Raw genomic sequence first — 21790 nt, forward strand, 5'->3', positions numbered from 1 at the left:
CCCTACGCAGCTGCGTACTTTGCGTATGGGTAGGGACGGCCCTGGAGCTAGACGCCTTCAGGTGGTGGCCTGGCTGGACTAAGGAGGGGAAATACAGGTGCAGTTGCCCCGACCAGTGACACTAACCAGGTCCACACAGGTGGGGCTCATGCCAGGACTGGTACAACTGCTGCTGTAACTGAGGGCTCAGAAGCTGAGGCTACACCCCAAGGAGAGCCCCAGCCCAACACGGGCTAAGGTGTTTCTGCTAAGCAGCCGTACGACCCCTTCCCCAAGCAAGGGGGTCTTGGTGCTGAAATCTCAGCAATCTCCCTAGCTGGGCATGAACAGACGAGCCCCGGCTCTGGCCAATCCAGCGCTGATCGGTGGTGATGGTAACAGAGCAGGAAGCACCGGTTACGTGTGCCTGCCACCTCCGTGTCCCCCTGCAAGCCCTGGAGAGAGCCCCAACCTGCGCGCCTGCCCCAGCACAGCCCTGAGGGACACTGACGAGAAAGTGAGTTTTATTGATTAAAAAGCCCTGGCGTGGGAGAATGGAGTCAGCACTGGAGGGGGGGAATAGCACGTCCCTGGGCCTGGATGCCCCGTCCCGCCCAGGACTGCTTCCTACTCCGGAATCTGGGAATCTGCCAGGATGGAAATAGGGGCAAAGGTGAGGAGAGCACCCCCCCCTGCTGGCGAAAGGAGACCCCACACTCCTACCGTTGGGGTGCCTCTCTCAGTGCTGGAGAGAGCACCTGAGCTGGAGAGAGCACCCTCTGCTGGGACAAAGGAACCAATCCCATCCACCCCTCAGTCCCAAGGGCACCCTCCTGAGCTCTCAGCACCCAGCCAAACCCAGAGAGCGCGCCCCCTGCTGAGGAGCACACGCTCCCCAGGGTGAGGAGTGCTGCCCATTTCTTGTACAGCGCCAGGCATGCTGGTAACTGAGTGGTGTCGGTGCCAGCAGCAGCCAAGCTGGCCCGTGTCTGCCGTGCCTGCTCCCTGGCACTGCCCAGGTTCGATGGGGAGGGAATGGTACATGCTTCCTGAGGGAGATGGCAGTGCTTTCATGAGGATGTGCTGGAAGAGAGATTTCCACCCCCTTGGCGAGGGGGCCCATGAGGAAGACTCTGGCCGGTGATGAGGAAGATTGAAGAAGCAGATGCTCGCCTTAGGGGAGTGTACAAAAGATGCCCTTGCCTATGAGCAGGGGCGAGGTGCCTGTGGCAGCAGAGGGCGGGTAGGAAACTGTCCGGTCGCCAAGGGCAGGGGCACTAGAGGCCGATGGAGTAGGCCCCCGAGTCGGTGGATTGCTTCTCGTCGTTCCGGCCTCCCAGCATCTGGCTGCTCCTGTACACGGGGCTGTGGCGCAGGGTCACCTCCGTCACCTGCAGTGGGCACAGAGCCAGGTCAACGCCCACCACAAGGGCATGGAGGGACCTCCCCACAGGCAGCCCCCATGGCGGGGACTGCCAGGCTATTGCCACAGTCATGCTGGTAGGAGTCAGGAGCTCCCCCCACAGCCAGTGCTCCCAACTCCACTCCCCACAGCGCCCCCTGCTGGGAGAGGCTGGGACTGGAGCAGCCGGGAGCACCCCCCACAGCCAGCGCTCCCAACTCCACTCCCCACAGTGCCCCCTGCTGGGAGAGGCTGGGACTGGAGCAGCCGGGAGCTCCCCCCACAGCCAGCGCTCCCAACGCCACTCCCCACAGCGCCCCCTGCTGGGAGAGGCTGGGACTGGAGCAGCCGGGAGCACCCCCCACAGCCAGCGCTCCCAACTCCACTCCCCACAGTGCCTCCTCCTGGGAGAGGCTGGGACTGGAGCAGCCGGGAGCTCCCCCCACAGCCAGCGCTCCCAACGCCACTCCCCACAGCGCCCCCTGCTGGGAGAGGCTGGGACTGGAGCAGCCGGGAGCTCCCCCCACAGCCAGCGCTCCTGTCCTGCTCCCTGCAGCGCCTCCTGCTGGGAGACACCAGGACTGGAGTAGCCAGGAGCACCCCCCAGATCCAGCACTCCGCTCTCTGTTGGGTGTGCCAGGCTCTGCAGCACTTTGGGCTCCGCCTCCCTTGGACTCACCTCTTCGAACTTCTTTGCCTTGTACTGCTCTGCGCCCTTCAGGAAGTTGAGGAGGATGATGTCACATAGCACAGTGCCCTGCCGGGGAGGGGAGACAGGCTGAAGGGGGGCCCAGCCAGGCTCAGCAGGGGGCGGGGCCTTCCTTTTTGGGTGTGGGGCTGTCCCCAGTCACCTGGGGATGACAGAAGCCCAAAGGCAGCAGGGCAGGACCCACAGGCCTCTGGGTTCATGGCGGGAGGTGGGGGGGCTCTGGGAGCGGGAGACCGGACACGGATCCTGAACCGAGAGAGGCTGATGAGCTGGCCTAGCCCTTCCCCTTGAGAGCTGGGCTGAGCGCAGGTACCCGGGCTCGTGCGTTCAGAGCCCGCACTGCTGGAGCACCAGTAACCTCTCTCTGGGGCCCGGCCACCACTACCAGGGACAGCGCTCTACACTGAGGGGGGTGGGTGACACACTGCTGAGTGGAGGCTAGAGCACCTCCCGTGGCATCGTCATGGTGCCATCTTGGATTCCCCCTGCATCGTTACCACAGCCCTGTCTTGGATTCCTCCCACCCTGTTACTATGGCACCCTCTTGGATTCCCCCGTGCCATCACCTCAGCGCCATCTTGGATTCCCCCTGTGTCATCACCATGGTGCCATCTTGGATTCTCTCTGCGGCTCTGCAGTCCCTGGCGAGCCTGGATTTGATCTTTGACTCAGGGCTTCACTAAGCAGCAAGGAGGCCTGCCCAGATGGACAGCTCTTCACTCCGCCCAGGGCCTCCCTTTTCCCTGCAGCCCGGGACTTGTTCACCCCCGGCTCGTGTGGAGCGGGCAGAGGGGAAGGAGAAGGAGGCGGAGAGACCGTTGCACTCACCACCCCGACGGAGGTGAAGGCTGCCACGGTGTTGATCAGGGTTGGGATGATGTTGAATTTCCCAGCCTGAGAGGACAGAGGGTGGAATTAGTGGTTGGGGGAGGGAAGGCTTTTCCCTAGGACGCCCCTTCTCCTGTAATCTCCTCTTCACACCCAGCCTCAGGATCTGTGCCCCATCCCCTCCTGCCTTGTGGCTTCCGTTGGGCACGTGAGTCTTGAGGCTCTCGTCCTCCTTCATTAAACATGGCCACCAGGTGACGCTGCATCTCCAGGCGTATGACCACAACCAGCCAACTCCTCCTACACCCCATGGTGCTTCAGCAGAGGCCTGAGTCCATGTGGGGGAGTCCTCCGCTCTCATTGCAGGGGGAGGAAGGACAGTGAGGGGCCAAGCTGGAACCCTCCTCACCAACAGGAGGTGGGGTGGCATGGAGAGTCAGGCACATGGGGGCAGTCCCAAGCCTGGGCCCGCACATGGAGGGGAGGAGGAACCCCAATGCTCTGACTGACCAAGAGCTATACATGCCCACGGGATGGTCTCTACAAGCCTTGTATGGACCCTTCACACACATTGGTGATTCCCCATCAGCTCCCTTCCTCTATCCTAGGGCTTCAGTGCTGGCTCCCCCCACTGACCCTGCCGGCTGCCTGGCCATACGTACGTTCCCGTAGACCAGCACATCGAAACGGATGCCAAAAGCCTTCATCAGGGTCCGGTACTCAGTGCCGTTCTCCCGCCTGTAGTACTTGGCATACCTGGGGGACAGGGAGAGGGGCTGTGACTTGACACTCCCTGGTCCCCGGTGCACCAAGGTGTGCACACCGACGGGCGGCTGTGTGTGAGGGAGGTGTGATACACAGTGTGTGGAAGGAAGGGTCTGGTATGAAGGTAGTGTGTGCGTGTGTGTAGCAGGGAGGGTGTATGTAACTGGGTGAGTCAGTATGTAGGTGTGGGGGTGTAACTGGGAGAGTGTGTGTAATACTGTCTGGTGTGTCAGTGTTGCTAGAGGGTAGTGTGTGTAATTGAGTATTTGGTGGAACTGGAGGGGTGTGTGTGTAGAGTCGGGTGTATGAGGTGTGTCAGTGTGTGTGTGGAGGGCAGTGTGCGTTGTGTGTGTAGTTGGGTGTATCTGGTGTGTTAGTGTGTATATAGAGGGCAGTGTGCGTAGTCACGGATCTGTGCTGTGTCTGTGTGTAGCTGTAAGGTGCTGTATGCCCGTGTGAGAGGATGGACATGTGCCCTGAGCGTGTCCCAGTGAGTGAGTTAACCCTGGGGTCTCACACAACTTTTTCTGTGTGTTTGCATGTGTGCGTGTACACCCGCTGCACTTGCCTGAAGTTGTAGCCGGGAGAGACGTTGTTCTTCTCGGAGACGCTGTCGAGGCGGGTGAAGGTGTAGCTGGGCACGCAGTGCTCCCATGAGCGATCCAGGTCACACACCCACCCAATCTTGATCCCCAGAATTCCTCCCTGTGCACAGAGATGGGGTGTTAGGCCAAACTACCCCAGGCAGCACCATAGAGGGACCACTATGCCGTGTCACTGGACAGACCCCTTCCCCCATTCTAAGGGACTGACCAAGGCCCCAGAGTCCCCTGCAGCTCCCCCCTTCCGCTGTATGTTGAAGGACGCCCCCTGGAGATGGTCCTAATTCACATGCGCCATCACACGTGTGCTCTCTCCTGGCATGTGGCTGCCAGGCCAGAGCCGAACGTGGGGAGTCACGAATCTCACCGTGGAGGCCAGCTTGGAAAAATCCTGGCCGGCAAAGCGGACGATGTCGCCCAGACGCAGGATGGGGCAGAAGGGCTGGGTGACTGGGTGGAAGCGGCACGTCCGGATGTCCTGGGCCGTGAGGTTGGGCAGCAGGTTACCCCTTGGAGGGAGGGAAACACACAGAGGGGACTGTGAGAACAGGGTCCCATGGGGAAAGCCCGTCCCTAACCCCACCCCATCAATAAACCCAAAGCCTACTCCCAACCCTAACCCCCTTCTATAGCCTCCAACCCTAACCCTAGCCATAACCCCAACCCTAACCCCCTTCCATAGCCTCCAACCCTAACCCTAACCCTAGCCATAACCCCAACCCTAACCCTAACCTTAGCCATAACCCCAACCCTAACCCCCTTCCATAGCCTCCAACCCCAACCCTAACCCCCTTCCATGGCCTCAAACCCTAACCCTAACCCTAGCCATAACCCCAACCCTAACCCCCTTCCATAGCTTCCAACCCTAACCCTAGCCATAACCCCAACCCCAACCCTAACCCCCTTCCATAGCCTCCAACCCTAACCCTAACCCTAGCCATAACCCCAACCCTAACCCCCTTCCATAGCCTCCAACCCTAACCCTAACCCCCTTCCATAGCCTCCAACCCTAACCCTAACCCTAGCCATAACCCCAACCCTAACCCTAACCTTAGCCATAACCCCAACCCTAACCCCCTTCCATAGCCTCCAACCCCAACCCTAACCCCCTTCCATAGCCTCCAACCCTAACCCTAACCCTAGCCATAACCCCAACCCTAACCCCCTTCCACAGCCTCCAACCCTAACCCTAACCCTCTTCCATAGCCTCCAACCCCAACCCTAACCCCCTTCCATAGCCTCCAACCCCAACCCTAACCCCCTTCCATAGCCTCCAACCCTAACCCTAACCATAACCCCAACCCTAACCCCCTTCCATAGCCTCCAACCCTAACCCTAACCCTAGCCATAACCCCAACCCTAACCCCCTGGCTGGCTCGGCCACAGGCTCCCCGGCTGTTATTCCCAGCTGGAGGGAAAACTCGAATATCGCCAGGAGGAGGGTGGCTCCAGGAGCTGGGAAGTCCTGTTTATCTGCAATGCGGCCGACTGGACGAACACAGCCTGGGGGCGTGGCTCTCTGTGACCCTGAGGGTCCGATCCTCAGCTAGCCAGATCCTGTGCTTGGGGCAGGTTCAGATCGGGAGGTAAAGGCGCTTCAGACCTGCTTTGCACTTGCCATACTCTGGGGGCCTGCCTGGTCCTCCATATCAAACAGAGCAGCCTCAGGGCTGCATGAACTTAGACCCTACTTTCCATGGCCCATGGGGGGCAGAGAACAGCCACAGTGCCATCACCCCCAGTCACGACCCTGCTCCATGCCCTATGGGCCCTGGGGGGCAGAGAATAGCCACAATGCAGTTCCATCTGGCCACGCCCCCCGTTTCCACCCCCCTGTGGGCCCTGGGGCACACAGAATAACAACAGTGCAGTGAGGCCTGGGCCATATCCCTGATCCAGTGTCTGGGAGCAGGGTGAGTGCAGGGCCCTTGCCCCAGCCCCATGCCGGCTGGAGGAGGGGCCTCAGAGGGTCATTTCCACCCACCTCAAGGTCCCTCTACGCTGCCAACTCAGGACAAAGCAGGTTCCGTGTCCCTGAGCATCAGGCCCTGACCCCCAGAAGAGCTGAGGTGGATGGGTCTTGTACACACCCCATGCAGCCGCCCCGAGTACTCACTTCTCAAAGTCAAAGAGCGGGAAGCGGATGCTGTTCTTAATGAAGAGGGTGAAATTCTCTGCCTCCAGCATGATGGGCCTGCAGGGAGAGAGCCCCGGGAAATCACCCACACGGGACATGGGCAGGGGGCCGTGGCCTGGGGCCTGCCTGGGTGGCCGCGTCCCATCCCCATCTGCCCCCCTGCTCCTGACTATTTATCCACCACAGCTTAAGGCTCTTTGTGTCTCTGGAGTCTGTGCAGCACCTTGCACAACCAGGGAGAGCCGTGCATGGCCTGGGCTGAGGGGCGCTGCTGTGATTGAGAATAATCCTGTCGGGCTGGATGGGCTCTGAGCCAGGTACAGTGTGGATGGCAGTAGCCTGAGCTCAAGGTGACTAAACAGTAAAGACCCCTATGGGGCAGAGCATAACCACAGCCCCGTGCCACCTGGCCACGGCCCCGATCCACCCCCTATGGGCCCTGTGGGGCAGAGCATAGACACAGCCCCGTGCACCCGGCCACAGCCCCAATCCACCCCCTATGGGCCCTGTGGGGCAGAGCATAGACACAGCCCCGTGCACCCGGCCACGGCCCCAATCCACCCCCTATGGGCCCTGTGGGGCAGAGCATAGACACAGCCCCGTGCCACCCGGCCACGGCCCCAATCCACCCCCTATGGGCCCTGTGGGGCAGAGCATAGACACAGCCCAGTGCATCCGTCCACAGCCCCAATCCACCCCCTATAGGCCCTGTGGGGCAGAGCATAGACACAGCCCCGTGCCACCCGGCCACGGCCCCGATCCACCCCCTATGGGCCCTGTGGGGCAGAGCATAGACACAGCCCTGTGCCATCCGGCCCCGGCCCCAATCCACCCCCTATGGGCCCTGTGGGGCAGAGCATAGCCACAGCCCCAATCCACCCCCTATGGGCCCTATGGGGCAGAGCATAGCCACAGCCCCAATCCACCCCCTATGGGCCCTGTGGGGCAGAGATAGACACAGCCCTGTGCACCCGGCCACAGCCCCAATCCACCCCCTATGGGCCCTGTGAGGCAGAGCATAGCCACAGCCCCAATCCACCCCCTATGGGTCCTGTGGGGCAGAGAATAGCCACAGCACAGTGCGCACTGGGGTCCCCCCTCCACGTCGAAAGCTGGCCATGCAGAACAGGTGACATAGCCAAGCACAATTGCCACCAGGAGGTGGCCCCGGTGTGGCACCCCAGACTCCTCTAGGTGCCAGTGACTTCCAGGAGGGCTCTCAGAATAGGGACAGAACCGGGTGCTGAAGCAGGGGAAAGGGGGTCTGCCCTGAAGGGCCCAGCTTACGCCTGGACGGTGTCCACCTCAGCCGGGCACCAGCCCTGGATCTCACAGGTCCGCAGGCTCCTGTTGTAGTTCACACACCGGCCAGTCAGGATTCCTGCGAAACCGCCTCCTATTTATTAGCCCCACAAGCCCCACTCCCAGCCCCTCCACCCTGCCTCTGTGCCCACATGGCTCCCTTCTGCCACCCCCACAGAGCCCAGATCCTGCAGGGAGGTTTGAGTCGGCTACCACCTCCCAGCTGGCCAGCCTGGCCTTTCGATCACGCCAAGGCAGCTCCTGATTTTACATCCAGAAGCGGCGGGTTCAGACACTGCCCCGCATCAATCCATCCATCCACCCCTGCTTCTGCCACTCACCTATTCTTCACTCTCTCCTCCCTCATCCCCACCACGCAGACTGATGCTGCTCCCTCCTGGCCACCCCACCATGCCAGGGCATCCGTCCACCATTCCCACATGCTAGGCCCCAGCCTCCTGTTGGAGCTGCTGTGTGGTTCTGGGTTCTTACCGCCTCCTGTGGTAGGGACGGGTCTCTGGCAGTCACTGTCAGACACACAGCTGTACTTCACTTCGCTCTGGAAAAGGAGAGCAAGGGGGAGGCAGGCAGAGGGAATGAGCCCCAGGAACAGACACATAGATAGCTCCCCCTCTCCTGCCACCGCTCTGATGGTGGTGACTGTGACATTGCAGTCTATATGGTTTTATAAAAAGAAGCTAATGAGTGAATATAATGTAACTGGAATATGCTTCATGCAAAAGGTCTCTTGTAAGGTATCGTTACAAAGCTTATTGTCTACTGAGTGTGGTCATCCTATTTGTATAAATGTACCACTCTTGTATCTGAAACTAGAAATATGAAATATAACTCTGAGGGCCTATTGTAATTATGCAAAGTGTGAACCATTAATGGTGGTTTGGAATCTTAATGGCTCCCATCAACCAGGACAATTGACTGGGGCTCTGTTTGCAGGCAGCCTTCCTGTGAGTCAGGCTGGGGGGAATGAAGGCTTGGGGTCTTACAGTGACATGTGATCATGTCACATGAACTGGAATCCATCTTTAACCTGGTGCTTTTCCAGTGAGGGGGGGTAGAAACTCAGAGGGAAAAAGGGTTCCCGCCTTATACAAAAGATATATAAATGGGTTGAACAGAACAGAGGGGAGGAGCCATCATGAAGAATCCCCTAGCTACCACCTGAGTTGGAACAAGAGCTGTACCAGAGGAAAGAATTGTGCCCAGGCCTGGAAGGTGTCCAGTCTGAGGAAACAACTTACTGAAGCATCTCTGAGGGTGAGATTATCTGTATTCAGTTTGTTTAGACATAGATTTGTGCATTTTATTTTATTTTGCTTGGTGACTTACTTTGTTCTGTCTGTTACTACTCGGAACCACTTAAATCCTACTTTCTGTATTTAATAAAATCACTTTTTACTTAGTAATTACCTGAGAGTATGTGTTAATACCTGGGGGAGCAAACAGCTGTGCATATCTCTCTATCAGTGTTATAGAGGGCGAACAATTTATGAGTTTACTCTGCATAAGCTTTATACAGGATAAAACGGATTTATTTGGGTTTAGACCCCATTGGGAGTTGGGCATCTGAGTGTTAAAGACGGGAACACTTCTGTTAGCTGCTTTCAGGTAAACCTGCAGCTTTGGGGCAAGTAATTCAGACCCTGGGTCTTTGTTGGAGCAGACGGGAGTGTCTGGCTCAGCAAGACAGGGTGCTGGGGCCCCGAGCTGGCAGGGAAAGCAGACATAGAAGTAGTCTGGGCACATAACGTGGCAGCTCCCAAGAGGGTTTCTGTGATCCAACCCGTCACAGGGGGGACCTCAGATGCCCCAACAGCGGGTACCTCAAGGGAACCTCTCTAGAGAATAGTTTCACTCTCAGCTGGGGAAGATCAACCCTCCTCCCCCTTCCCAAGCCCTCCCACCATTCTCCCTCGCTCCTCACCTGCTTACCTCAGGGCAGAAGCCTTGCACCTGGTTCTCCGTGACAATCTGCTTAGTGATGATCACGAAGACGGACGTCCCCTGCGCAGATGGGATGGGGTCAGAGAGATAGGATAGGGAAGGGTGCAGAGACGAGACAGAGCAAGTGAAACAGTCAGGAGCTGGGGCGTGTTGAAAACTGTGTTAAAATCATGAGCGATCACTTTAAATTTTCTGGGGATTTCCCAGGCCTGCATGCAATCAGCATCAGTCTGCAGAGAGCCAGCCTAGAGTAAGGTGGGTGAGTTGTGCTAGGGAGCAGCCTGCTTTGTCTCACTCTGCTTTTGGTTTTAGTGTGTTAGGGTTCTGAGTTCTAAGAAATAAAATCCTGTTATGTGGCAGCCTTCCAACAAGAGCATTTGATATTTTTATTAGGGCTGTCAAGCAATTAAAAAAATTAATTGCGACTAATCACACTGTTAAACAATAACAGCATACCATTTAAATATTTGTGGATGTTTTCTACATTTTCAAATATATTAATTTCAATTACAACACAGAATACAAAGTGTACAGTGCTCACATGATATTTATTTTTGATTACAAGTATTTGCACTGTAAAAAAACAAAATAAATAGTATTTTTCAATTCACTTAATACAAATACTGTACTGCAATCTCTTTATCTTGAAAGTTGAACTTACAAATGTAGAATTATGTACAAAAACCTCCATTCAAAAATAAAACAATGTAAAATTTTAGAGTCTGCAAGTCCACTCAGTCCTACTTCTTGTTCAGCCAATCACTCAGACAAACAAGTTTGTTTACATTTGCAGAAGATAATGCTGCTCGCTTCTTGTTTACGTCGTCACCTGAAAGTGAGAACAGGCGTTCGCATGGCACTGTTGTAGCTGGCATTGCAAGATATTTATGTGCCAGATGCGCTAAAGATTCATATGTCCTGTCATGCTTCAACCACCATTCCAGAGGACATGCGTCCATGCTGATGACGGGTTCTGCTTGATAACAATCCAAAGCAGTGCAGACTGATGCATGTTCATTTTCATTATCTGAGTCAGATGCCACCAGCAGAAGGTTGATTTTTTTTTTATTATTTTTTTTTTTTTTTGGTGGTTCAGGTTCTGTAGTTTCTGCATTGGAGTGTTCTTCTTTTAAGACTTCTGAAAGCATGCTCTACACCTCGTCCCTCTCAGATTTTGGAAGGCACTTCAGATTCTTAAACCTTGGGTCAAGTGCTGTAGCTATCTTTAGAAATCTCACATTGGTACTGTGACGTTGCACTCCATATTTTTATAAAAATATGTTTATAAGTGTAGATATGATGTAATTGGATTATGCTTTATGCAAAAGGTCTCTTGTAAAGTATCATTACAAAGCTTATAATCTACTGATTGTGGTCATCCTATTTGTATGAATGTATCATTCTTGTATCTGAAACTAGGAATATGAAATATAACTCTGAGGGCCTACTGTAATTATGCAAAGTGTGGGCCATTAATGGTGGTTTGGAATCTTGATGGCTCCCATTAACTAGGACAATTGGTTGTAAATGGCTCTGTTTACTTGTAAGGCTTCCTGTATACATGTGTGCCAGCGAGTGGGTAATGAAGCCTCACAGGACATGTGATCATGTCACCTGAACTGAAATACATCTTTAACCTGGTGCTTTTCCATTTAGGAGGAGGAGTGGGAACCCAGAGAGGGACAAAGGATTCCCGCCTTGTGCCAAAGCTATTAAAGGGAGTGGAACAGAACAAAGTGAGCTGCAGTCATGAGAAATCCCCTAGTTACCACCTGAGCTGGAGCTAACAAGAACTGTACCAGGGGAAAGGGTTGGGCCCAGACTAAGAAGGAGTCTAGTCTGTGAAAGAAGCTTATTGGAACATCTCTGAGGGTGAGATTTAATGTATTCAGTTTCTCAATGTATTAGGCTTAGATTTGTGTGTTTTTGCTTTATTTTACTTGGTAACTTACTTTGTTCTGTCAGTTATTACTTGGAACCACTTAAATCCAACTTTTTATACTTAATAAAATCACTTTTGTGTATTATTAAACCTGGAGTAAGTGATTAATACCTGGGGGAGCAAACAGCTGTGCATATCTCTCTATCAGTGTTATAGAGGGCAGACAATTTATAAATTTACCCTGTATAAGCTTTATATAGAGTAAAATTGATTTATTTGGGGTTTGGATCCCATTGGGAGCTGGGTGTCTGGGTGCTGAAGACAAGAACACTTTCTGAGCTGTTTTCTGTTAAGTCTGTGGCTTTGGAGGCATGGTTCAGATCCTGGGTCTGTGTTGCAGTCAACAAGACGGGGTTGTGGAGTCCCAAGCCATCAGAGAAAATGGGCTCAGAGCTAGCACATCAGATGACAGTCCCAAGGGGGTTTCTGTGACAGAACCCGTCACAGGTACCTTCTTTGCGTTTTGTGAAATCTGCAGTGAAAGTGTTCTTAAAATGAACAACATGTGTTGGGTCATCATCTGAGACTGCTATAACATGAAATATATGGCAGAATGTGAGTAAAACAGAGCAGGGGACATACAAGTCTCCCCCAAAGAGTTCAGTCATAAATTGAATTAAAACACTATTTTTTTAACGAGCATCATCAGCATGGAAGCATGTCCTCTGGAATGGTGGCCGAAGCAGGAAGGGGCATACGAACGTTTGGTGTATCTGGCATGTAAATACCTTGCAATGCCAGCTACAAAAGTACCATGCAAATGCCTGTTCTCACTTTCTGGTGACATTGTAAATAAGAAGAGGACAGCATTATCTTCTGTAAATGTAAACAAACTTGTTTGTCTTAGCAATTGGCTGAACAAGAAGTAGGACTGAGTGGACTTGTAGGCTCTGAAGTTTTACATGGTTTTGTTTTTGAGTGCAGTTATGTAACAAAAAAATCTACATTTGTAAGTTGCACTTTCACGACAAAGAGATTGCACTACAGTACTTGCATGAGGTGAACTGAAAAATACTGTTTATCATTTTTACAGTGCAAATATTTGTAATCAAAATAATACACACCTTGATTTCAATAATAATACATCTGTGAAAATATAGAAAAACATCCACAATATTTAATAAATTTTGATTGGTATTCTATTGTATAACATTGATTAAAACAGCAATTAACCATGATAAATTTTTTTAATCGCGATTAATTTTTTTGAGTTAATCGTGTGAGTTAACTGCGATTAATCGACAGCCTAATTTTTATCTAACTACTTAGCTTGTATGCCATGAACACAACAGGATCGATGTAATTAATGGCATGTTAGACATGAGCGGGGATTGAACTAGGGATCTCAAGAGCGCATTCCCGTTCATTCTGACACCTGTGTTGCCCCTCTACTAAGCAGTGGCAGACATCCAGGGCCTTGCAGATCAGTTTTCCAGATGAGGGGAAATCAGCAATACAGCATCTGGGTCTTTCCTAAAAGTCTGCTCTCACTGCAGAGATAACTTGAGCGAAGCTGGAGTTAGCTCCTCTTGAGTTAGCTCAGCTCCAGGGAGAGCTCCACACTGCAAAATGACACTGGCCTGCAAATGTGAGCTCACTTGAGCTGTAGCCTCTCCCACCAGCACTGGAACTGGGGGGGGGGGGGGTGGAGGGGGAAGGGAAGGTATAGGGGGCCATTCCCCTCCCCCACTTTTTAACAAAAGAAACATATGTGTTATGGGAAAAACACGATTGTAATGCTAAAGGCCAAGATGCACTCCTGGGGGAATTCTGCACACTGCACAAGTGTAGAATTCATGTCCCCCGGAGATTTCTTTTTTCCACCTAGAATAATAGATTCTGCCAGGGAGGCACTGCAATTACACCTTTCGCCCACCAGGGGCTGCTCTGGTGCCAGACGAGAAGGCAGCTGGCTCACCACTGGAACAGCCAGCTGCAGAGGGGGAAGTGGCACTTTGGCCTTGGCCCCCCACTTCTACAAAGGTTCCGGTGCCCTTTGCCTCTCCCCTTCTTGGGCTGGCTAACTCGGCTTAGAAGCACCACCGCGACCTAGGGAAGGATCTGTGTGCGTGTGGACAGGGCTCCAGTTGGGGCAGCATTGGAGATAACTGCACTGAAGACCAGCACTGGGGGGAAAATCACCCAAAACTTTTTTTGGGTGAAAAATGCAAATGCTGTGCCTCCAAAACATTTAGTAAATTCAGGGTGGTTTTCCCGAGTTGTTCATATCAGGGGGTGTATTTTTACAAAGTCAGAACATTTTGTTTAGACATTTGCGCAGCGAAACCTTTCCATCTTTTCAGGGCAGAGGAGATTTTCCTTTCAAAACTTCCATCAATTTTATTTTCTAAAAATTATTTAAAATCCACTCGCAATCAAAACAAAATGTTTTATTCTACCCAAAATGATTTCCCCCACCCCAATTCACTGAAAATTTCAAAACACTTCATTTTTGGGTGGACCTGAAACAATTTCTCCCCCGGCCCCTACTTTTCCTATTTGCCAATGAACCCAAAATGTTGTTGGTTCCCGAAGGTAACTTGCGTGGGAGGGTGTGTTCTTCCCTGGAGACAGGCCCCACAGCTTGCTCCTGACCATGCACGTGTTGCATCTGATCAGCCCTGATCATGTCTTGCATAGCTGGAATCCCCCCACCCAAAGCTCCCCCCCCCCGCCCCGCCCAGGAGCTCTGGGATCTGTATGAGGCACTGTGCGTGGGTGGTGGGCTCAAATCCTAAACCTTGTAGATTGGGGGAGCGATAGCTCAGTGGCTTGAGCATTGGCCTGCTAAACCCAGGGTTGTGAGTTCAATCCTTGAGGGGGCCATTTAGGGATCTGGGGCAAAAATCTGTCTGGGGATTGGTCCTGCTTTGAGCAGGGAGGTGGACTAGATGACCTCCTGAGGTCCCTTCCAACCCAGGATATTCTATGATTCTGAGCAGGGCTTTGTATTCGATACAGAAAGCTGGTGGAGCTCACAGAACCTGCATGAGCCTGGGTTTGCTGCGGTCTCTACTTACCAGGCCAGTGGGCAACTGGGTGCTGTATGAGCTCGAGTTTCCATGTAGGTTTTCCTACCAACCCCAGCTGGCTAAAGATGCACTGTGGTCTCTATAGCACAACCTATGGGCAGGGATCCTGTCCAAGCCAGAGGGCACATTAGCCATAACAACCACTGTTCTACAGCATTCTCAACCACAGAGCCCAGCACGCATTACAAGGGGGTCACTGCCCGGGGAGCTGTAAGCCCTCATGTGTTTTGATTGTGCAAAGATGATCCAAAAGGGAACCCCAGTTTGTTCCCCAGGCTGCTGGGTCAATAGCACAAGGATTACTCTCAGCACGCTGGAAATTGAGGCTAGATGCAGACAGCTTTCGCAAACCCAGGGGTTTGAAGCTAGGGCTCATCCACCCTGTGATATCAGAGAAGCAAAGTGATCCCAGACAACATGAGTGAAAACTGTGTCAGTGGTTGTACCAGAGTGTGTGTTGTGTGTGTGAATTTCCCTCTGACTTACGAACCAGGGTGTGACATTTTTAGTAGCAGGATGAGAGCAGTAACTGAGACTGGGGCCCTGTTGTGCCGGGTGCTGTACAGACACACAGTGAGAGACAGGCCCTGCCCCAGCTGAGATCAGAGCCCCGTGGGGCCGGGCACTGCACAGACACACAGTGAGAGACAGGCCCTGTCCCAGCTGAGATCAGGGGCTGTGTTGTGGCAGGTGCTGCACAGACACACAGTGAGAGACAGGCCCTGCCCCAGCTGAGATCAGGGGCTGTGTTGTGCCGGGTGCTGCACAGACACACAGCGAGAGACGGGCCCTGTCCCAGCTGAGATCAGAGCCCTGTCGTGTCCCTGCCTTAAAGTGCTACAATCTGAGAGACAAAGGGTGGGAGGAGAAACTGAGGCACAGAGTGGGGCAGTGACATGCGGAGGACAGTTAGCCTTCAGAATAAGCCCAGCAGCCAGCCATCCCGAGCCTGTCTCACTATGCATTCAGCAGGGGTTGCCCATCACGTTCAGATGTGAAGTCTAGAGAACCAAGCGCGTCTCACATGCCCACTGAGCACTCCCCTGGCCTGCCCTCCATAGGGAGCTACAGCAGTGACCTCAGGACAGTAGGTGAGGCTGGGACACAGGGGCCATTGAGGAGGGCTTGGCCAGCCCACTCTGCCCCCTGCCTCTCAGCATGAGGCCAGCAACCCTGTGACTAGTGCTCCCTGGGGCTCGCATGAGTGAAGGTACCTGAATGGCACTGACCTCCTCTGTGACCAGCTGCCTCACCAGCCTGTCAGGACACACTCACAAGCCTTTTTGGGAAGGGTTAATGGTCCTGACCCCCTTCATGACCAGAGCAGATCATGGGGCTGGTGGGAAGTGAGCGAGTTGCTTATGCAGCTGAGCAGCCAAGCCTCAGGAAAAGGTCAGCCTCAACACAGCTGCAGCGACACCTTTTCAGTGTGTGTGTGTACTGGACGCTGGGCCAGACCCCCAGCTCGCGTCAAGGGGCCAGATCTGCAGCCCCACCACTAGGGGCTCCTTCTCCTAGAAACAGCGGGTCTGAAAATGCCTTTTATTTCCACAGGAAATTTTGAATTGTTCGCCAAAATAACCAGAAATCAAAATATTTCCATTTGTAAACATCACTGTGGTGCCTCATGGGAGCTGTAGTTCTGGTGCCTCATGCACCCTCCTCCCCGTTTTCCTCTCTAGGCCAGGTTTCTTAGCCAGACTACATCTCCCATGAGGCACTGCAGTCTCCCCTCAGGGTGAAGGGGGGTGGGTGTGTCATGAAAGCCCCTAACCGTTCATGGGAAATGTAGTCTGGCCAGGGAGCCCAACCCACACAGAAGAACAGGGACAAGAGGCAAATGAACTACAACTCTCATGAGGAATGAACTCATTCATTCCTGATTGAAATATTTTTTTGAGTTTGGGGTGTTTGGTCTTTTTAACTAAAAAAAATCCAAATTTTCTGAGGAAAGCGGGCACCTTTCTGAAAAAAATGTGTTTAGCTGAAAACCCCATTTCCACTAAAAAACAGTTTTAATGGAAATTTTTCAACCAGCAAATCTCTTAGATCAAAGCAACTTGATTCGCTCCCTAGGCATGGCCCTTTTCATAGAAGAATTATTTTTTTTTATTGACAAACAGATCCTTAAAGATATCCATTAAAAGATATTATCTCACTCACCTTGTCTCTCAGGCTAGGTCTACACTACCCGCCTGAATCGGCGAGTAGAAATCGATCTCTCAGGGATCGAATTATCGCGTCTCGTCGGGACGCGACAATCGATCCCTGAATCGACGCGCTTACTCCACCAGCGGAGGTAGGAGTAAGCGCCGTCGACGGGGAGCCACGGAGGTCGATTTTGCTGCCGTCCTCACAGCGGGGTAAGTCGGCTCCGATACGTCGAATTCAGCTACGCTATTCGCGTAACTGAATTTGCGTATCTTAAATTGACCCCCCCCCCGTAGTGAAGACCTGCCCTCAGTGACTAGAGCCAGCTATGTTAGCTCACAGCCAGCAACAGGCTTTACATGATGCAGCCACTAGAGGGAGAAAGCGCCCCATACTGAGTTCTTGTGGTTTCTTCGGGAAGAGCATGACCTAGGGGTTAGAGCAATTTTTGCTCCCCCCCCCAATTCAACTAAAATTTTTGCTCAGCTCTAGTTCTGTATCCTCCATCTTCCTAATTTACTCTGCACCTGCTCTGGCAATTTCCAATCGGGAGAGCACTGTGTTGTACGTCCCTGTTTGAAGCTGGGGGAAGGAGCAGTAGCTACAATGCAATGTCAAGGCCGGTCTGTTTATCCTGAACACTGTGTGCTTGTGCTCACAGCTTGTAAAGGGGACACAGGGAAGCTGCTGATGGCTCAGGAAAATGCTATCTTTAACCTTCCATGTCCTAGGCGGTTCTAAGGAGGGATCAGATATTTTGCTTTGATTCTGATGAGGCCAAAAGTAAAGCAACAAAATTCCTCCAGCTCATGGGTCCCCTCACAGATCCACCGCGGGAGGTGGGGAGGGTGTCTCCCCGTCTGTATTCAGGGCCGGCTCCAGCATTTCTGCCGCCCCAAGCAAAAAAAAAAAAAGCCGCGATCGGCAGCGGCAGTTCAGCGGCAGGTCCTTCGCTCCTAGAGGGAGTGAGGGACCTGCTGCCCCCGAATTGCCGCAGGTGCCGCCCCTCTCCCTTGACCGCCCCAAGCACCTGCTTGTTAAGCGGGTGCCTGGAGCCGGCCCTGTCTGTATTCATAAAGCTGCTGCCTTCTCCTCTTTCAACCCCCTCCTCTGCCATGACGCCCACAGATCTCTCCCTGTTCTAATCTAGGGACCTCATCCTCTCACAGAAGGGATTCACAGGGGGCACCCCCTGCAGTTGGGAGTACACAGGCTGACAGCTGGTTGTTTAATTGAATAAGGCAGGTATCAGCGATACAGTTCGTTGAATTCAAGCTTAGAGGCTGAAGCTGCAGTCAGCAGGGACCAGTATTCATTATATCACTGTAGCATCAGCCAAGATCGGGGTCCCCACTGTGCCGGGGGCTGCACACATTAATAAGAGAGAGTCCCTGCCCCAAAGAGCTAGCTAGATAAGATTAGACAAAGTATTATTTATCTCCTCATTTTCTCAATCATGGCAGGGCCTGTCTCTCGCTCTGTGTCTGTGCAGCGCCTGGCACAACGGGGCCCTGATCTCATTTGGGGCAGGGCCTGTCTCTCGCTGTATGTCTGTGCAGCGCCTGGCACAACGGGGCCCTGATCTCATTTGGGGCAGGGCCTGTCTCTCGCTCTGTGTCTGTGCAGCGCCTGGCACAACGGGGCCCTGATCTCAGCTGGGACAGGGCCTGTCTCTCGCTGTGTGTCTGTGCAGCGCCTGGCACAACGGGGCCCTGATCTCAGCTGGGACAGGGCCTGTCTCTCGCTGTGTGTCTGTGCAGCGCCTGGCACAACGGGGCCCTGATCTCAGCTGGGACAGGGCCTGTCTCTCGCTGTGTCTGGACCGGACCCTGATCTCAGCTGGAGCCTCTGGACACTACCATAACATGAATAATAGCAGTAACAATCCAGCCCTTTTTGGCATCCTTAGCTCCAATCGCACAATACCCCAGTCCTGGCTATTTTTAACCACTCCTCTGGTACTGGCCCTCCAACATGAGGATTACCTGTGGGGGTGTAACGTAGTCTGCCGTGTCCATGACCCTGTTGGTGTATTTGCCGAAGCCCTTGACCTTAGTCACCACAGAGGACTCAATGGAGGTGTCCCGCACCTGGTACGCCTTCTCATGGAGAAACACCCAGCTGTGGGGAGAGAGGGACAGAGACCAACATTAGCCTCTCATTGGAGGGGCAGGTTGGGGAAACTCCCCCACAATTCGCCAACCTGGGACAGGCTCAGGAGAGAGTTGTGAAGATCCCTTTGCATTGTCCCCAACTCTTGGGATTTTATTGGGAGTCTTTGCTGGCATTGCTAGAGCCCCACCTCCTCGAGTCATGGGATTTAATGTGTCTGAATGGAAATGGTTTTGTTTTCGGATTAACTTTAGTTTACTTCAGCCTAAACTGCATTGGGTCCACACACGTGTCCTGTTTTCAAATGATCCAGTGTCTTGTGCCACATTCATCAATCCGTTTTGGAAGCGGGTGAGCTCTTTCAGTGTGGGTAGCCGCATCCTCTTTCAAAAGGACCATTTTGCTCCTGACCACCCTCCTGCTGCCATCCCACACTGCATTGCTGCCCACCTAGGGCAGCTCGTCCGTTTACCTTCGGTCCTTGCTGCGGGATCACCTCCCCGTTCAAATGCTGGCACACAGCCAGCAGTGCCCCTTGGCAAGATGAGGTCACACACTTTGCTTTTATCAACAAAAACCAAATGCAAGCGTCTAGTCATGCTGATTACCAAGAAGAACATGATAACAGGACCCCCATGTCCCCGGACGGCTCAGGATCCAGAAGGCAAAGGAATTTTATAAGACTGTCGTCTGATTTTGGAGGTAGGTTGATTCAGTAACCCCAGTTACTGAAATGCCACTTCCTTCTGAAAAGTGGCAGCAAAAGTTAAAATGTTCATTTAAAATAACAAGTGAGCGGAGCGGGCTCAGAGCCAGCCTGGATGTAAAAGCCACACAGAGCTCTTCTTCCTAAACATCTCGTGCCACCTAGTGGCCCCCTGCAGATTCTTCTCTGCAGTTGTACCCCCACTACCTTCACTGCTTTTTCTTGTTGCGCCGTGGTAGATTTTCCAAAAGTGCCCAGGTAATGGAGGATCTAACGTCCCAGGGCTTAGGAGCCCAAAAAAGAGATTTTCAAAAGAGCACGAAGTCCAATTTTTTTTTTGCAGTCACCCTGAACACAATGGGGGCCAAATTCACCAAGCACACGATGTCTCCTAGTGCAGCCCGATTGTTTACAAGAACTCAGGGCCAATCATCAAGATATTTTGGAAATCTGGGCTTCTGTTTTGGGGCATGAAAGGGAGTGAAAGGCTTTTGAAAATCTGGCCCTGAACCTCATTGGAAATCACAGGGATTTAGGATGAAATAATCCAAAGCAGTGACTTAGGAGCACAAGTCCCATTTTCAAAAGTGCCAAAGGGGTCACTGGGGCAGGGGGTGAAGGAGAGGGGCTGCGTGGAAGTCACTGGGCTGGGGGACCATGCAAGGGGGGGAAGGGGTGGCATGGGAGCCACTAGGGTTGTGGTGGGACCCAGAGGGAGCTCAGCATCCCTGTGGGGGAAGGGCTGCAGGTTAATTCCCTTGGCCTTCACTGCCGGTGGAGAAAGTGCCCCACCCTCCCAACCCCCCCGTGTATCCTGCCCGTCAACCCTCTGCTCCGTCCTCCCAACCCCCACCCGCTCACACAACCTCTGCTGCACCCCTTCCTCCCAGCCCCCCCCGCACAACTTCCCCTCCCCCCACCCTCACTCCTCAGATCCACACACAGCCCTGCCCCTCCTGTTCACACAGCGTCACACACACACCAGCCCTGCCCGGACACCCTGCCCAACGGCTGTCTCTGCACTCTCCCGCGGGGAGGCTGATAGGCAGGGATGGGCACTGTCAGGCTGGACAGTGTGTACAACCATGCACCAAGGGCTTCTCCAAAGCCAGCCTCCCACCCTTCAATTAAGCACACTGGTGGCAGGAAGGGGATAGCTGCCTCTCTAGGAGATGCTGTCTGGCCCCAGTGGTTAGGGCCAGCAGGGCTTGGACCTCTTGTGTCCCCAAGCACAGCCCCACCTGGCAACGCCCATCAGCAGCTAGGAGTGGGGAGGAGAGAGACCCTTGTGGTTGGACGAGCTGATTACATTCCTCCCAGGGAGCATATCCTCTCCCCCCACCCCTCTGCAACCCACATGCAGGGCCAGGTCAGTGGGCAAGCGGGGCTCTTTATCCTTGGGAGTAATTCTGTGCCAAGGTGAGGTTGGCTCATCCCTCAGCCTCCTTCCTCCGGGAGCGGGGCTCTCTGGAGATCAGTGTATGATGGTATGCACCCTGGAGGGGAATTCTCCTGGTCCTCTGGGACTCACCCCTTGATCCCCCGGATAATGAGGCCCAGGGGGAAGGGGGTTTGGCCATGAAGCCCGAGTGGCAGTGAGACTCCTCTGGCCTGGAGGCACTCACCCGATGAAGTATGAGATGATGAGCAGCTGCACAGCCCGGTTGATCACGCCAACGGTCCAGCTCTTCACCACCACCGACTTGGTGGTCTCGTAGGTGAAGAACTCGGCTACGCAGTTCATGCTGGAGGAGAGCATGGGCATCGGGAGCAGGGCGTGGCCCACCAGCCCAGGGCAGATGGGATGCCTGGACCGGAGACTAGGGGGCAAGGGGTACCCCAGGGGGTGACGGATGCCCAGAGCTAATTGGGAGGGCTGCCCCTTTAAGACAGGGAACAGGAGTGGAGTCTTCCTGTGTCCTGCGGCTACTCTGGACTGCCTGGAACCAAGGGGCCCCTTTAATATACTCCCCCCCCACCCCCCGGTGATGCCATCAGGGAAAGGTGGGGCTTCCTAGCCCATCCATTACCAGTTGGAGTCTCTGGGGTGTGTGTGTGTGGGGGGGGAAGGTCTTTAATGCATTCCATGAGTCCAGAAAGGAATCTGCTCTCTGCGCATTTCATCTCAGCTCTCATCCTCCGCCCCCCCCACAGCTCTGCC

At 53.7% G+C, this 21790-nt stretch overlaps 1 protein-coding gene across 1 annotated transcript; it reads right to left on the reverse strand.

The window, feature by feature from the left end:
• Nucleotides 1–1105: 1105 nt before the first annotated feature.
• On the reverse strand, nt 1106–21633 carry P2RX3 (purinergic receptor P2X 3). The gene is made up of 12 exons (XM_005294945.4): nt 21255–21633; nt 18797–18932; nt 9675–9746; nt 8217–8283; nt 7710–7803; nt 6402–6479; nt 4653–4794; nt 4252–4388; nt 3581–3674; nt 2919–2984; nt 2061–2138; nt 1106–1370 (listed from the first exon to the last, which is right to left on the reverse strand). The coding sequence occupies exons 1-12, from the start codon at nt 21392–21394 to the stop codon at nt 1257–1259; spliced, it is 1218 nt and encodes a 405-aa protein (XP_005295002.3). The 5' UTR covers nt 21395–21633; the 3' UTR covers nt 1106–1256.
• Between the last annotated feature and the right edge of the window lie 157 nt (nt 21634–21790).

Source organism: Chrysemys picta, chromosome 4 (genome assembly GCF_011386835.1).
Source record: "Chrysemys picta bellii isolate R12L10 chromosome 4, ASM1138683v2, whole genome shotgun sequence".
Lineage (NCBI taxonomy): Eukaryota > Metazoa > Chordata > Testudines > Emydidae > Chrysemys > Chrysemys picta.